Source organism: Choloepus didactylus, chromosome 5, assembly GCF_015220235.1.
Source record: "Choloepus didactylus isolate mChoDid1 chromosome 5, mChoDid1.pri, whole genome shotgun sequence".
Classification (NCBI taxonomy): domain Eukaryota; kingdom Metazoa; phylum Chordata; class Mammalia; order Pilosa; family Megalonychidae; genus Choloepus; species Choloepus didactylus.
Window position 1 is genome coordinate 150099176 of NC_051311.1, and position 17592 is coordinate 150116767.

General features: G+C 37.5%; 2 protein-coding genes across 8 annotated transcripts in view; one reads left to right on the forward strand and one right to left on the reverse strand.

Annotated features, from left to right (window-relative positions):
• The window catches only part of SUGCT (succinyl-CoA:glutarate-CoA transferase), a 769056-nt gene that overhangs the window by 76578 nt on the left and 674886 nt on the right, over positions 1 to 17592 (forward strand). The window lies entirely within an intron of this gene.
• Positions 877 to 1572, reverse strand: LOC119534606 (FANCD2 opposite strand protein-like). Its single transcript, XM_037837135.1, has one exon. It carries the CDS (start codon positions 1558 to 1560, stop codon positions 1024 to 1026), a length of 537 nt encoding a protein of 178 aa, XP_037693063.1. The 5' UTR covers positions 1561 to 1572; the 3' UTR covers positions 877 to 1023.

Consider the following 17592-nt stretch of genomic DNA (forward strand, 5'->3'; position numbering starts at 1 on the left):
AATGAGGTACTGAGTAATCTATTCTTCAAGAATTTTGATGTTAAAGGAAAGATGAAAGTTTGGACAGCAGCTTCTAGGGAAGAAAGAGTTGAGAAGACTTTGATAATATGTATGTTTTCTGGAATAGAAAAATTGTATAAATATTGTATAAAGTTTTAGAGGAAGGCTAGTGCAGCATTAAAATGCATACAAGTTACAAATAAATCAGCCTTTTGCTTTGCAATGTAGAAAGGCAGATAACTTTGCTGACTGGATGCCCTCTAAATTTATGCTGTTCATTCTCTGCTGAATTTTTCAGGCTACTCATCAATCCTTTGTCATCCTTAGATAAATTCTCACCAAATTAAAGGCAAGTGTTTTTCATATTTTCTCCATAAGTACCATTCCCACAGGTTCTCCTGAACACCGTATTTTCCAGCAGATGTCTTGGTTATCAAATGCCTATTTACATGTATTTCCTCAATTTCAGTAGCCTCTAGCTTAACTAATAATAGTTTGCATTTATTGTGTCTTACTATGTGATAAAAGCTTTACATGCATATGTGATACACTTACTAATTATCTTCATTTTCAGTGATGAAACTGAGGCCTAGAGTCTTGTCCAAAGTCACAAGTCTGGTGCCAAGATTCAGTGCTTAGTAACAATGATAAATTACTTCAACTTTATTACAGAAAACTGCTATTATTTATTTATTTATTTTTTATTTTTTTCTCATATATATTTATTTTATTGGTTTATATGGTTTATTTAATGGCTCTTTATCGCATGTACATGTCAAATGCTAGTTTGACTCTTTTAAATGGTTGTTCAACTTTACAGTGGAAATGTTCTTCCTTGCTCTGTGTCATTGGCCCTGTTTTGGAGGGGAAGGAAAGGAAGGGGCTCCTGAATTGTCACTGTTTGACAGAAAAGCAAGATGGTTGGGGTGATGTCACAGTTTCGTTCACATGAACATTTTTCTGTAAGCTTCAGGTATATACCAAAGGACATGGTATGAGGAACTAGGAATCAGACAGAGACTTTTACTTGGAGTATTGCAAGACAAAGGTGCATTTCTTGTATGTTGCATGTAGCAAGAGGATTGAGCGCAGCATTTGTTTGCACATAGTCACTGTCATCTGAATCTGAGGCTCCTTAAGTCCAGTGGGCCACTGGTGCTCCCAGGTAATGATTTTGCAAAAGGCTGAGTTGTCTGAAACTCTGAAGGTCCCAGTCCACTTTGGTGGCTGAGCTGTGGTAACCCTGCCAAAGACAGAATCCACTCCATTGAGGCGGACAGGCTGGGGTTTCCTTACCAGCCCTTTCTTGTTGTTCATAGTTTGGAGCTCTGACGTGTGGCAGGGTAACTTGGGAGTCACCCCAATTTCTAGGAATGGGCTGTCTAGGACTAGAGTGACCTCTTGAAAGCACAGCTGCACTTCAAGGTCAGAAGGGGTATGTGGGAAGCAGGGGGAGGCCCTAAAGGGGTGCTTGGAAGAAGGTGTAGGTGTTGTGTGTCGCAGCCGTTGGAAACTCTCATCCAGTGGGGTCCATGGTGACCAGAGCTGGTATCCCGCCATTGACAGTCTGGCTCTTCCATTATATACCCAGAAATGCTTTGTATTCTGCAAGCTATAGAACACAGGAAAAATAAGCGCCGTCTCCTTTTGTCTCGCTCTTTTAGTGAAGCTGAAGGGGAGAGACTGGGAGTCCAGGGATGGAGTCTGGCTGAGATCCTGGCCTGGAAGACCAGATAGTCTTGAGCTTGTGAAGAATTGTCAGATGCTCACTGTGCATGTATGCCTGCCCTTGGAGAGCTGGAGGGTCACCCTGGACCAGGTCCAAAGTGGACCATCCGCCTCCCCCTTGGCTCAGTGGAGAAAGCCCCAGCCATCCCCAGCCTCCAGGGCTGCGACCCAGGGAAGGGCGGAGACAGCACAAGCAGAGAGAGAGAGACTATTTCCCAAGAGGAAAGGGGTGGGCCCCCCCCCATCCAGAACTAGACCCCAGAGCCCGGGGGAACACGGCCACACCTCCTCACACCAGCCAAGAACCACAGGCCAACAGGTGTCCTCTCATATATATTTTTATTGTAGAATATCTATCTATCTATCTATCTATCTATCTATCTATATGTGAGATAACTTTCCAAGTGCAATTTAACAAGCAGTTAGAGAGCGAATTTCAAAGAATATTATAGGTTACAATTCCACAGTTTCAGTTATTTCCTTATTATGAAATATAACATATGCAAAAAGGTAATATCTTTCAAAGTATGATTTAACAAGTAGCTATATAGGAAATTTCCAAAGTTATTACAAGTTATAGTACCATAGTTTCAGTTATTTCCTTATTGTGAAATATAACATATATACAAAAAGATATGGCTTTCAAATTACAATTTAACAAGTTGCTATAGAACAAATTTCAAAGGATATTATGGGTTACAATTCTACCAGGAACTTTACACAATAAAAGTTTATTTCTTTATTATATCAAAGTCCAGTGTGGGCTAGTGGAACTTGCTTCATGCAGGTTCCATGTATCCAGACTTCTTAACCACTATGATCAAGTCAAAAAGGTAAATGACCCTCTTCTTTGAAAATCACCTGGGTGGGGGGGGGGGGAGAATCCGGAAAAGCCCATGGATGAGAGGGCATTTAGGAAGTGAGAGAATGAGTTCTATAGATTCATGCAATATGTAGAAAAAGAGGATTCTAAGCAGAGATCAGGATGTGCAAAGACCCTTAGGTAGACATGTCCTTGGGTTATTCAGGGAACATGAAGGATTCAATATAGGTGGAGCAGAGTGAGTGAAGGGGATATTAGTTGAAGATTAGGTCATTCAGACTGTTGGGGACTAGATTCCTTGGGATCGTCTAGGCAGTAGTAAGGACTTTAGCGTTTACTCTGAGTGAGATGGCAAGCCTATGGGGTGGATGGGTGGGTGGGTATTTGCAGAGAGGAATAATATAATCTGATTTAAATCTCAAAAGGCTTAAGTGAGGAAACCAAATAGGAGGCTATTGCATTAATCCACCTGAGAGGCTGATGGTGCCTTGAACAGTGAAGATAGTAGTGGAGGTGGTGAGAAATGGTCAGATTCTAGATATTTTTTGGAAGTTAGAACTTAGAGAATTTGTTGATGCATGGGGAATGGAGTGTGGGAGAAGAATCAAGAATAACTCCAAAGTTTTTGCCTGAGCAGCCAGAAGGATTGTGTATTGGTTGGGGTAAGTAAACTTGCTCTAACAAATTAGCCCCAATCTCAATGGCGTATGCAGTAATAGTTCACTTCTTTCTTAGGTGGCAGCTAGCATGAGTCGGAGGGGCTTTGTGCTATGCACCATTCCAAAGACCTAGGCCCTTTTTCAGTGGCTCAGCAGCTCAGCCATTTACCCAGATTTTGGAGTCTGCATTGGATCCTCTGCACCCAGTTGTGAAATGAAGTGTGTTTGGGGGATTACATATAAGGGTTTAGGGGTCGGGCTTAGCTGTGGTGTAGATCACTTCATCCACAATCCCTTGAGATAGTTGAATTAGCAACATGATGGTTGTTGGTGACTGACAAGCACTCACATTTCCAATAAACATATTTCCAATATACTAAAGAAAACTTTTCTTGATCCTGTTTCCCCTTGACTTTTCTCTCTCTCTTTCCTGCAACTGTCAAACAGCTTAAAAGAGAGACTAAAAGAGAGAGGATAGAGTGAGATGGTCTAATATACATTAGCTTGCATTTTAGAAAGAGATGTGGCTCTCATGATTGAAGAGATAATGGTTGAAAACATCTCAGAATTGATTAAATAAATCAGTCTTTTGATTTATGAGCTCCCCACCCCAAATTAAAGAAAGGTAAATAATAAGAAATTTCTATATAGACACATCATAATGAAACTATAGAAAATCAAAGACAAACAGAAAATATTAACTGTAGCTGAAGTGGGGAGGGGAGAACAGATGATTTCCAAAGGAGTGAGAATCATCTGAGAGCAGACTTCTTAATGGCAACATTGGAGGCCAGAAAACAGTGGCCAAATATCTTTATCAAAGTACTGAAATAAATTAACTGTCAATGAATAATTCTCTAACCATGAAACTACTTTTCAAAAGTGATGAAATCAAAGACATTTTCCAACACCAACCCCACCACCACTACCACCAAGAAAAACAACAAAATACTGAGAAAATTCATGTAGGAGCAAACCACTACCAAAGGATATTCTAAATCTGTTGATGAACAGGTAGCTTACAAGAAAGCGTGAAGGACATGGCTGGCTGACTTGCTTAAGAAGAGTGTCATGCTTTATTAGTACCATTTTTGTAAGAGGGAAAAAATCATTACAGGGCAGATGTCAGGAGGTTTGAGCTACATGTAAGGATTTTCCTGGTGGAGTGTTCTTTTCCACCCTGACTATCCACATGGATGCTGGAATTTCTTCCCTCAATATTCGATTTAATGGCAGATTGCAGAGTCTGCATCTGAATTTAGCAGGGTTTTGCAGCACTGTGGTTTATAATCTCCTGCTTTGACTATCTAATACTATGATTAAGCGAGGACCACAGATGCCAGTTGAAGTTTTCCCTCTTTCCCTGCCAACTATCCTGCCATGAATTGCTTCCAGAATTATCCCTGTCTCCATCCCTGCTTATAGTGCTTTTACTTAGGTATCAGACATCCTGGGATGCTGGGCACTTTAGCCCATCCTCATCTGGTGTCTCCTTTGTTGTATACCGGGAAGTTGTAGTCTCTGGAAGTGGAAATACAAAAGTGAGTGGGGCCAATGGAGGACCCATATTCTGGTTCTGGGAACCTGCCTGTTGTTCTTTTACATGAAGTTTCTAGATTCTAGAATTAATGGGTGGGCCAGCATACCCTTGCAAAGTCTTGTATCTGTAGACAGAGATGTTTGGCCCCTTGCATATGACAGTCCTTCTGGAAAAAGAAATCCTTCTGGGCTTGAAAAATTGTTGCTAGTGTCCCCGGAGTTGGTCATGCATGGTTAATCAGTTCCATCCAAGAGGATCATTTATACAATTTAAAAGAAAGGGAGTGAAAGCTAGAGAGACTCTGCAAAATTACTTTATTTTGCTCTTTGGGGAAATATGCTATACTCTGTAGTAGCAATATTTCTATTAAAGAATAGAGGAAGTCTGGCTTTCAGTGCTTCAAATGAGGAAGAAAAAAGGATTGTAATTGGATGTCATCATCATCAGTCATCTCATTTATAGAAGTAAGATCACCTTGTCTCTTTGGGAGGTAGTGAGCAGGCCTTGGATGTGGAGATTTTCCAAGGATGAACCTGCCTTCACCAGGCATTGGCATGGTGGTGACTCCACTCTTTGGGTGCTTAAAACAAATATCAACTAGACCTAGTAAAACAAAAATGAAAAAATAAAAAAAAAAATTACCAGCAAAGGGCTGAGAAACCAATGCAGATAATACCTTAAAGTAGGAAAGAGACTTTGTTAAAAAATCCCTTTGACCTAACTTTTTCCTTAGAATTCTAAGGCTTATAAAAAGTGTCACTTAACTAATTAGGACTGGTAAAGATAAGGATGACTACCTTGATCTCTGGTTAGTTTTACTTATAATCAGAGCATGGGATGGAAAGAGTCAGAGTCTTTTTTTCCAGCTCATTTAAAGGTGGCCTGTATTATTCTGATTCGGAGTGGGGTGCATATGATTTATCATACAAGAATGAATGTGCTTATTAATTCTTTGCTCCAATGACGCTTTTAGTGGAAATTCTCCATTATATTTGGCATGTGATACTATTTTCCCTTTAGTTTAAGTGTTTTTTTTTTTTTTTTTTTTTTTTTTTTTTGCCAGTTTGGATCTTTATCACATGTCTCCATAGGTATTCTTATGGGATGTTGAGAGGAAGCACACTGGCATGGCCCTCCGCTGCTTTGTTAGATGAACCATTTTTGATCCATTCCCTGATTTTCCATCTGACTCTAATGGATATTCCCAGAGTGATCCAGATTTTTATTTGTATCTATTGCAAAGTTAGAATTAATCAAAAGCATAAATCTGGCTTTGCAACCTGACTGTATCAGGAGGAAAGCTGGTATTGGTTTATGAGTTTGTGATAAATCTGTGACCAAATATTTTTAGGAGATCAGACCTCCAGGCCAAGTGCTATTCCCCTAGTGAAGAAGGAGGAATGCATCACAATCTAAGTTGCATGTGGAGATGACAAAATCTGAGTCTTTAATCATTTCATCAAGCTCATTTAATTTTGGGCTACAACTGAAACTGCTCTTTATGTAAGTTTCTCATATAGTGTGGGAAATTCTCCATTCTTGGCATAATTATACAAGTAATAGAAGTGTCATTTTCTATGAAATAATGCCAGCCTCACCTTAAGTTTCTTTATTCTAGCATACCGAATTCCTTATTTATTTTAAGATAAGCCACAGAAAAATTTTGGACCTGGGCTGACTCCCTTCCCCCAAATGTTTTTTTTTTTTTTAAATTGAGGTGAAGTTCACATAACTTACAATTAACCATTTTCAACTGTGCAATTCAGTGGCATTTAGCGCATTCACAATGTTGTGCAACCACCATCTCTCTCTAGTTTCAAAACTTTTTCATCACCCCAGAAGAACACTCTGTACACTTTAAGTAATCACTCATCATTTCCCATCCCCCAGCAACCACTGATCTGCTTTCTTTGTCTATGGATTTGTCTATTGTGAATATTTTGCATAAAAGGAATAATATGATATATAATCTTTTGTGTCTGACTTATTTCACTTATATGTTTTCAAGTTCATCCAAGTTGTAGCATCTATCAGTACCTCATTCCTTTTAATGATTGAATATTATTCTGTTGCATGTATATACAACAATTATTCATTGATCTTTTGATGGACATTTGGGTTGTTTCCACCATTTGGCTGTTATGAGTCATGCTACTATAAACATTTGTATACAAATTTCAGTGTGGACATATGTTTTCTTATCTTTTGGGTATATATATATATATACCTAGGAGTGGAATTGCTGGGCCATATGGTAATTCTATGTTTAACTTTTTGAGGAACCACCAAATTGTTTTCCACAATGGCTGCACAATTTTCCATTCACAGTAGCAATGTATGACGATTCCTTTTCTCCACGTTGTCATCAACACTTGGGTTTTCTGTTTTTTCTCTACAGCCATCCTTGTGGGTGTGAAGTGGTATCTCATGGTTGTTTTGATTTTCATTTCTTTAATGTCAATGAAGTTAAACATCTTTTCATGTGCTTGTTATCCATTTGTATGTCTTCTTTGGAGAAATGTCTCTTCAAAGTGTTTTGACATCCTCTTAATCATTGTTTGTATTGTTGAAAGAAAATGTAGATTCATCTTAATATTGGCTTAACTCAAACAATGAGCAACATAAGTTTATTGAAGTTAAAGCCCATTCTCAGTATTGAAGATACACTAACAGGACAATTTTTGTTTTAGTTTTTTGGAGTCAGTGTTTCCTCTATCACTGGAGATACCAAAGATATGAATATGGCTGGATCTTTTCTTGGTATTTGTTAGGAACTTAGCAAAAAAAAAAATAAGCATTTTCATTCAATATTGAGAAATATACTTTGTAATTATAGTTATCAGAGACCTAATTATAAAATAAAATGGATGTTTACATTATTTATGTGTTTTTTAATTGAAAAAGCTGTTATTGCTCTTTTGTTAATCATGAAATTAATAAATGCTCATTTTGGGAAACTTTAAAAATAGGTGAATATTAACAAAGAAAATCATTACATGTTACTGTGCCACCACCCTGAGATAATAACTTAAGATTTTGGTGCATTTCCATAGTCATTTAAAAATTAAATTGTTTTTCCATAAAAGAAATAGTTGTATAAGTCTTATAATTTCAAGCCAAAGAAAAGGGGCTTCAGTGGGACCTCTGGGAGGATTTGTTTTTTGTTCCCTGGAGCTTGGTGGATAAGTGGATTGATATTTGATTCACGCCTGAGATAGAGAGCCAGAGGACGTCTGGAGGACTGCGGTTTGGGAAACCACTGCAGTTCTGCCAGTATTTCTTGTGGATTAGGGTGAGAAAGAGAGAAACATTGTGTGGTTGATTTAGATTTTGTCCAAGAGGGTAGACGGAAGATGGAGATGTACTGATGATGCCTGAGGGCTGAGGAAAGACTCATAAGTGATGATCCAGAAAAGAAATACATTTGCTAGCTTCAAGAAACCTGGAGGTGAGAGAGCCCCAGTGACAGGACAGGAGAGGTCTTTGAAGAAGCCCTTAAAGTACCTCCTGAGACAACAAGGAGTCTTTAAACTCCTGCCAAGCCCATAGTGTACTAATACTAGATCATTCTGATAGAACAATTAAGTAAGACCTTCCCTGCAGACCATACCTCTTCTTCTCAGCCCCTCCACCCTATGCCCAACCATGGAGAGGGCAGAAACTATGTTTAGCAAGATGGGGGAGAAACATCGTGTTGGGTTCTGTCACTATTGGACACCAGTTTTCTTCTCAAGTGCTATGGATTTTCTTTGAAATAAATGTTTGCACACAGTAGATATTCAGTAGATATTTGTGAAATTCATATTAGTTGAGTAAAATATGGTGACTAATTTATTGGAAATGAAATGATTTTATCTAGGTTCCTTACTCCTAGGTGGCTACTTTGGGTTTGAGCTCTGTGGTAGGTGCTCTTTTCCTTCCTGAAATTTTGCTTTAAGGGACTGGGTTTGGTGAGCAGCTTTCTTGAATTTGGCCCAGACTGTACAGCCCTTGTCTTGTTATGAGGCAGAACAGTGCAGTGTGGTGCTTTTAAATTCCTTGAGCCTTTTCTTCAAATGACATCTTCACAGAAGCCTAACACAGTGAATGATGGAACCACATATATTAAAGTGGGGCCAGGAGAGGAGGGGGTGCATTGTTGTGGGGTAACCCCCTATAGGCCCCGGGACTTCTCAGAGCCTAGAATTGACTGGTGTGATAGAGGGATCCTGATGTCTGGGTTAGATATTCCTGTCCTACTACCAAAAATTAGGACTTTGGGCCTCAGTTTATCTACAAAATGAGAAAATTGTTCTAAATAATTCCTAATAGACCTTTCAGATTTAGCTTTCTATAATTTTACTTAATTCAGCTCCTTATTTTTACCTGAGGAACTGGAGGCCCAAATAACTTGTGATTAATTGTGACTCAATTAATTAATAAGGTATTTAACTGTACAAATCTATAGGAAGAATATAATAATACTTAACTATTCTCAATTGCTGTTTAATCTTAGATTTCCTCAAGAATGAGAAGTTAATCACCAATGTGATTCATTGGCTCATGAGGTGGGCTCTATGTATACTTTAAAATCTTCTGGCTTCAAAACAGCCTTCATAAGTTCCTTTGCTTGTCTTTGATTTTGTGTTCTTCCAGTCAGTCACCTGCATAGTGTGATTTTCTTTAGTTCAGAAGTAGAAAATGGTTGGTTAAGGCATATTTGGCTTTGCAGTGCTTTAAAAATATTTGAGCCAACAAATTTAAAAATTGGGAAGTTTAACATAAAATTGCATATCTCCAGCTTTACTTGAAAATCTGAAAAAAGAGATCTGCATAGTGGATTTCTGGGTGGCAATAATCCATTGGCTGCCCAACTAGGGCAAGGTATGTGCTCAGAATTTCAACACAGTCATCATTATTCCTCACTTTTCCTTCATCCAGAAGCTTTCCCCACTACCTGCCTGGTTTTTGTAGGTATTTGTGATTTTGCATTATAGGTTTGCATTATAGGTTTTCTGAGTATTCCTGATAAATTAGAAATTTCCTATCCCTTCTGATTGTTTTGGAGCTTTCCTTAACTTTTTGCTGAAGCAAATATATATTATCACCAAGAATACTCTGTGATTTCCAGATGAAATATTCTGAATGGAATTTTCTTAAAAAACAAATGGAATAATTCTAGTATTGGCTAACAGGTGGAGGGTACTTTCTTTCCTTTTTTTGACATGTGCACAAATAATCAAGTTTGTTTCTTAAACATGTAACCCAGATGTCAGTTAGGGAACCCTGCCCATTATTTTAATATGTTTGGCTTGATCCACTAATTTATGATTTGAAGAAAGCCCATAGTCTGCTTCAAGATTAATGTGACCCAGAACCCAGGAATCTTGAAGACGGTTGTATAAAAATGTAGCTTATGAGGGGTGACAATGTGATTGGGAAAGCCATGTGGATCACACTCCCCTTTGTCCAGTGTATGGATGGATGAGTAGAAAAATGGGGGCCAAAAAAAAAAAAAAAAAAAGGCACCCAGTGTTTTTTTTACTTTAATTGTTCTTTTTCACTTTAATTTTTATTCTTATTATTTTTTTGTGTGTGGTAATGAAAATGTTCAAAAATTAATTTTGGTGTTGAATACACAAATATGTGATGGCACTGTGAACAATTGAATGTATGCTTTGTATGACTGCATGGTATGTGAATATATCTCAATAAAAATGAATTAAAAAAGGAAGAAAGAAAGAAAGAAAAAGAAAAAAACTTAGGAAAAAAAGATTAATGTGAATTTCTCTGAGACTTACAAGTTCATGAACAACTGTGGGTCCAAGCTCCACCTTTGGGTGGATTATTTTAGTTTATGATCTTGCCATCCTTTACTCTTGCCGTCCTTGTTTTAAAGCAGGGATCTACAAACTATAGACTGTGGGCTAAATCTGGCCTGCCCTGTGCTTTTGTAAAGTTTCATCAGACCAGAGCGATGCTCATTGGTTTATGTATTGTCCATAGCTGTTTTTGTGGCCCAAGGGTAGATTTGAGTCACTGTGAAAGAGACAGCCTTTAGGAGATTGGCTCTTTTGCAAAAGGACACAGATTTCACATCTTTGATGTAGGTCGATTAATTTTTTTACCGTGTCTATGCAGTTAGGCTGGGATTCAAATACTGGCTCTGTCACTTAAGACTTATGTAACTGTCAGCAAATTATTTAACTTTTCCAAGTTCCAATTTCTCTTCTGCAAATTTTAGGGTTTTTGTAAGAATTAAATCAGTTATTGTATGTGAAACACTTGGCACATAGAAAGTGTTCAGGAAATATTAGCTATATCTACTCCTCTTTCTCCTTTTCCTTCTCCGTCTTCCTAAACTTAGAGGCAAGTTAAATGATTTTTAGATGCAAGTTAGAACTCATTACTTATAGAATAGTTTATTATTTCATTTATTTAGATATACAAATACATTTACTTTGTCCTTTTTCTGCTTCTCTCTCTCATATTTTTATGAACCACTAAAGAATAAGTTACAGACATGTAATGCTTCTTTACCCCCAAATACTTCAGCGTGTGTTCCCTAAAATCAAGGCTTGATCCACTAATTTATGATTTGAAGAAAGCCCATAGTCTGTATTGCAGTTCGCTAATGCTGGAGGGATGCAAAACACCTGAAATGAATTGGCTTTTATAAAGGGGGTTTATTTGGTTACAAAGTTACAGTCTTAAGGCCATAAAGTGTCCAAGGTAAGTCATCAACAATTGGGTACCTTCACTGGAGGATGGCCAATGGCGTCTGAAAAACCCCTGGAAGGCACATGGCTGGTGTCTGCTCCAAAGTTCTGGTTTCAAAATGGCTTTCTCCCAGGACATTCCTCTCTAGGCTGCAGTTCCTCAAAAATGTCACTCTCAGTTGCTCTTGGGATGTTTGTCCTCTCTTAGCTTCTCTGGAGCAAGAGTCTGCTTTCAACGGCCATCTTCAAACTGTCTCTCATCTGCAGGTACTCTCTCAGCTTCTGTGCATTCTTCAAAGTGTCCCTCTTGGCTGTAGGAATATTGCTCCTTCTGTCTGAGCTTATATAGTGCTCCAGTAAAGTAATCAAGGCCAATGCATGGAATTGTCCAATCAGAGTCATCACCCACAGTTGGGTGGGTTGCATCTCCATGGAAACACTCAAAGAATTACAATCTAATCAACACTAATATGTCTGCCCACAAAGATTACATCAAAGATAATGTCATTTTGGGGAACATAATACATTCAAACCGGCACAGTCTGCTTTAGGATTAGTGTGAAGATTGCATAACCACAGACAATGACCAAAATCAGGAAATTAACATTGAGACAATACTATTATCTAATCTACAGACTTTATTGATATTTAGTCAATTGTCCCAATATCATCCTTTACAGAAAAACAAATATCCAAAACCTGCATCACATTTGATCATCCTTTTTAGTCTCCTTTAATCTGAGTCTTTCTTCATAATTTTTGAGTCTTTCTTTGTCATTCATTACATTGACATATTTGAAAAGTGCAGATCAATTATTTAATCTCCTTCATGTTGGGTTTGTCTGATGCTATCTCAGGAATGCTGCCGAAGCAATGCCAAGTTCTCGGTTCTCCAAATCAGAAGGCACCTGCTGTCGATCAGTCCCATTACTGGCCATGTTCACTTTGATGTTTGGATTAAGATAGTATCTGCTAGGTTTCTCCACTGTAAAGTTACTGTTTTTACCTTTTGTTATTAAAAAGTTATCTTGTGGGGATATAGTTTGAGCCTATATCCCGGTACTTCTCAAACTTTCATCCACTTGCCTCAGCATACATTGATGATTCTTGCCTGAATTTGCTATTTTGATGATGTTGGTAAGTAGTGATTATCCCAGTTTACCCTGCTTTCTACATGTATTTGTTGGCCTTCTACTACAAGGAAGAGCTTTCCCTTCTCCTTTATTTATTTATTTGTGTAGACACCTGTGCTCATACTTTATTCAACAGGTTATAATCCTTTACTATAGTTACTTATTTTGGTTCTCAAATTGCTCCAGATTTGGTCAGTGGGAGCATTTTCAAGATAGCTTCCTCATCTTTTTGATTATCCATGTCATTCTTTGAGCTCTTTCTTACTTTGACACAAGATGTTCCAGGTTCATCTTGTGTCCCCCCCACCCCCCCACTCCAAACCTGGGATCAGCCATTTTTACAAGGAGCCCTTGTTCCTAGTATGTCTTATCACTGCAAACTACTTAAACTTCCCATTAGTATTTCTATAAATGTTTATTTTCCCCAGTGCCATTACATGTTATACTATTTCTCCAGGTCTTCAGCATTGGTGTGTATTTGATTACTTAGGAAGCATTGCTTGCCCCAAAGTCTGCACTTTTGAAGTCCTAAATTGCTCCCAATTTTGGACAGTTCAAGGATTATATTTGATATCTTCCTAACTTGGGTTGCTTTTATTCTTTTTTCATTAATCTCTATTAAATAAAGATGTGAACTGTACTTAATTATTTTTCTCTTGGCAATGGAATGAGGCTAAAGGTGATTCTTGTTAATTTATTACTCAATTGGGTAATCCATTTATCTGGATTTAATCTGAGATGATATTTAGTCTCTGTAAAGAGGTCTGTGGTGAACATTTTTCTGTTCTTTGCTTAAAATGCCCTTTCACAGGCTGACGTAATGCTGCTATTTGGAGTGTGGGAAGCTAGCTATAGGGAATTGGTTTTATGTGAGAGTCTGGCTGGGTTTTTATTTTCTTTTCTACTCATGGAGCACGTTTTATATTTCTGTCATTTAAAATTTGATTTTGCTCCTGAAAATGAAAAATATCTAATGATGATAATTCTCTTCATTCTTTAATGACTTTATGGGGCATCTGTCAGAATGTGAGCTGCATTTCATATTGTAGAAAATGTTGGCTCTTGGGATTTCAATATAACTGCTGAGGTAGTTTTTTTAAGAATATATTCCATTAAAATATATTTGAATTATTAATCTGAGAATTATTGATTCTGTAATTTATTTTCATTGTATCATCATATTCTTCCTACTTGAATAAGTCTCCTAGAATTTAGGATAAGATGTTTATGATCTGTGTATTTACTTGTGTATAAGTGTGTGTATGTGTGCAGTTTTGAGTGTAATTGCACTTTTAGCAGGATGCAATGGCAGTGTCATCAGAGCCTTGGTGATCATAGATGCCATTTTGAAGATGATAATTTTGAAGACTTCCTGTTCTTTTTATTTCTTTTCTATAAAGAACATAGTATATTATGGATAAGACAGTATCTTCATACCCAAATTTAACTGTAAATAATTTATATTAATAGTTTATGTGAAGAATATCGTAAGTATGCATGGAGTAGTATCCAGTACAGAAATATGGGCCAGCCAGGTGAAAGTATTTATTAAGTTCCTACTCTTTGTCTAGTGTTTTGCTGTCTAGTTGGGGAAAATGAAATAAATGCATAAGAAACAATTGGCAAAAAATATACTTTATATATTAGCATTTCCAAATTGAATATTGTAAAATAAAATGGTAATCTTATGATACAGATATCAATGTAAATATATATATATATAATTTTAATTTTTTTGCTCAGGATGCTTTTAAAAAAAAGCAATTTTACTGAGATATATTAACATACCAGATAATCATCCAAAGTATACAATCAGTGGTTCATGGTGTCATCATATAGTTGTGCATTCATCATCACAATCAATTTCTGAACATTTTCATTATTCCAAAAAAAAAAAAAAAAAGAAAAAGAATAAAATATAAATGAAAAAGAACACCCACAACATTCCATACCCCTTATCCCTCCATTATTTATTCATTTTTTTGGTCTTTATTTTCTTACTCATCTGTCCATACACTGGATATAGGAGTGTCAGTCACAAGGTTTTCTCAATTACACAGTCACACTGTAAAAACTATGTAGTTATACAGTCATCTACAAGAATCATGGCTACTGGATTACGGTTCAACAGTTTCAGGTATTTCCTTTGAGCTATTCTAATACACTAAAACTGAAAATGGATATCTATATAATGCATAAGAATAACCTTCAGAATGACTTCTTGACTATTTGAAATCGCTCAGCCACTGAAACTTTATTTTGTTTCATTTCTTCTCCCCCTTTGGGCCAAGAAGTCCTTCTCAATCCCATGATGCCAGGTCCAGATTCATCCCCAGGAGTCATGTCCCACATTGTCAGGGAGATTTACACTCATGGGAGTCATGTCCCACATCGGGGTGGGGGGCAATGAGTTTGCCTGCAGAGTTGGCTTAGAGAGAGAGAGGCCACATCTGAGCAACAAAAGAGGTTCTCTGGGGAAGACTCTTAGGCGTAATTATAAGGAGACTTAGCTTCTCCTTTGCAGGAACAGGTTTCATAAGGTCAAGGCCCAAGATTGAGGGCTTGACCTATTAAATTGGTAGCCTCTGATGCTTATGAGAATATCAGGAATTTCCCAGCTGGGGAAGTTTAATATTTCCACATTTCCCCCAACCCCTCAAGAAGGCTTTGTAAATATTTTTTATTCTCTGTCCAAATTACTCTGGGATGTAGCAGGGTTTCATACTAATCTGTACAAATCAACAGTATCTCACTCCCTTTTCAAGGTTCCATGTAATTATGGTATTTGAATAAACTGACCATACAAGTTAAATTGGATAGTGTGCTACAGAAAATATAAATTTTGCACCAAATAAACATCTCTTCCTTTGTTCTCACACAGAAGTTGAAGTTTTAAAACACAGTCAATATCATCCTTTTCCCTTTAGTCTGATTTGTCTTAGTCCTAACCAGATCAGCTTCATTCATATCTCTAAATTGAAGTCTGATCTCATTTCCAGCTTTTTTAAACATTTGCTATATGGGGTAATGCTGACTTACATAGATGCAGCAGAACTCTAACTCTGAGTCTCAGGTGTCACACAGGTACCCAAAATTCCAGGGAATGACCAGGTTATACGCAAAGAGCTCAGTATCTCAGAATTTAGAAATAACTGTCTAACAACTCAGGAATAGATGTGACTGCTATAGGAGCTTACAATCTAGGAACCTTTACAATAAGCCTTCCCGTGATAACCTATGCTCTTGAATTCAATTCTCAGAGTTTGTCCATTCTATTGAGTCCATATTAGTGAGGTATTATAATATTTGTCTTTTCATTTCTGGCTTATTTCACTCAACATTCTGTCCTCAAGGTTCATTCACATAGTTGCATGCCTCATAGCTCAGTATGCCTTTGCTGTATCTCAGAATACTGCTTAACTTACATAGTGAATCAGGGTGTCTTAAACCAATATGGCTGGAGTCCTTATAGGCAGAGGATGTTTGGACACAGTCAGTAGGAGACAAGATGGGGAGAGAGATGGCCATTTGGCAGAGGCAGGGATTGAGTTATGGATCACCAGCAAACCACCATCAGGATGGCACGCTACAGACTTCAGAGAAAGCATGGCCTGCTGACACCTTGATTTTGGACTTTTGGCCTCTAAACTTGGAGACAACAAATTCCTATTGTTTAAGCCAACTAGTCTGTGGTATTTTTTATAGCAGCTCTGACAAATATCATATGTAAAAAAAGTAACAGCAATTCCTTAATATCGTCAAATATGCAATTGGTTTTCAGATTTTTCCAATTGTCTCATTTTTTTAGAGTTTTAAAATTTGAATTAAGATCCCAGTGGAGTCCAATCATTGCAATTGATTGATGTATTTCTCAAGTTTCCTTTAATTTAAAAAATTCCTTCTCAATTTCTTCTCTGTTTCTTGAAATTCATTTGTTTTAAAAACCTGTTAATTTGTCCCATTGAGTTGTTCACAGTCAGAATTCATGGATGAAATCCCCATGTTGTTTAACACTTTTCGTTGTTGCTCTTCATAGTTGACAGATCTTTAGGGTTGCTCAGATCCCATTTAGTTTTTTTTTGTTTTTTTTTTTTTGGTTAGAATTCTTTGTGGAACATGGAATATTTCTGTTAGGGTTCCATAATGTGGGGATATCTCCTTGTGATGTTAACAGCTGTTTTGGTTTGCTAAAGCTGCCTGAATGCATGATACCAGAAATGGATTGGCTTTTATAAAGGGGATTTATTTGATTGCAGATTTACAGTTCTAAGGCCATAAAAGTGTCCAAACTAAGTCATCAACAGGAGGATACCTTCACTGAGGAAAGACCAATGGCATTTAGAACACCTCTGTCAGCTGGGAAGGTATGTGGCTGGCGTCTGCTGGTCCTTTGGTCTTGGGTTCTGTTTTCAAAATGGTGTTCTCCAAAATGTCTCTGGGCTTTTGTCTCTCTTAGCTTCTCTCTTTCAGCTCCTGTGCATCCTTGCTTGTTCACCAAGGGCATTTCTCTCTAAGTGTCTGGGTATTCTGTCTTAGCATCTCCGGCACAAACCCTTGGCGTCATCTCTTAGTTTAGCATATCCAAATGTCTTTCAGTCTGCATCTCCAAATATCTGGGTCTGTGTTGGCCTGTGAACTCTCTTAAGAACTCCAGTAAACTAATCAAGATCCACCTTGAGTGGGTGGGGTCTCACCTTCATGGAATAATCTAATCAAAAGGTCACCCACAGTTGGGTGGGTCACATCTCCATTCAAACAACCTAATCAAAAGATCCCACCCGCAATAGGTCTGCTCCCACAAGATTGGATTAAAAGAACATGGCTTTTGTGGGGTTTTAATAGATTCAAACCAGCACAGCAGCTGTGATGATTGCCTACATCTATTAATTCATTAGGAATTATAAAATGATAATATTTTAATTCTATCATTCCTTCTTCATACATTGCTTGGGAAAGTTCTATGAAAGGAATCTTCTCATATACCTAGAAGAACAGTACATCTAATAAAGGC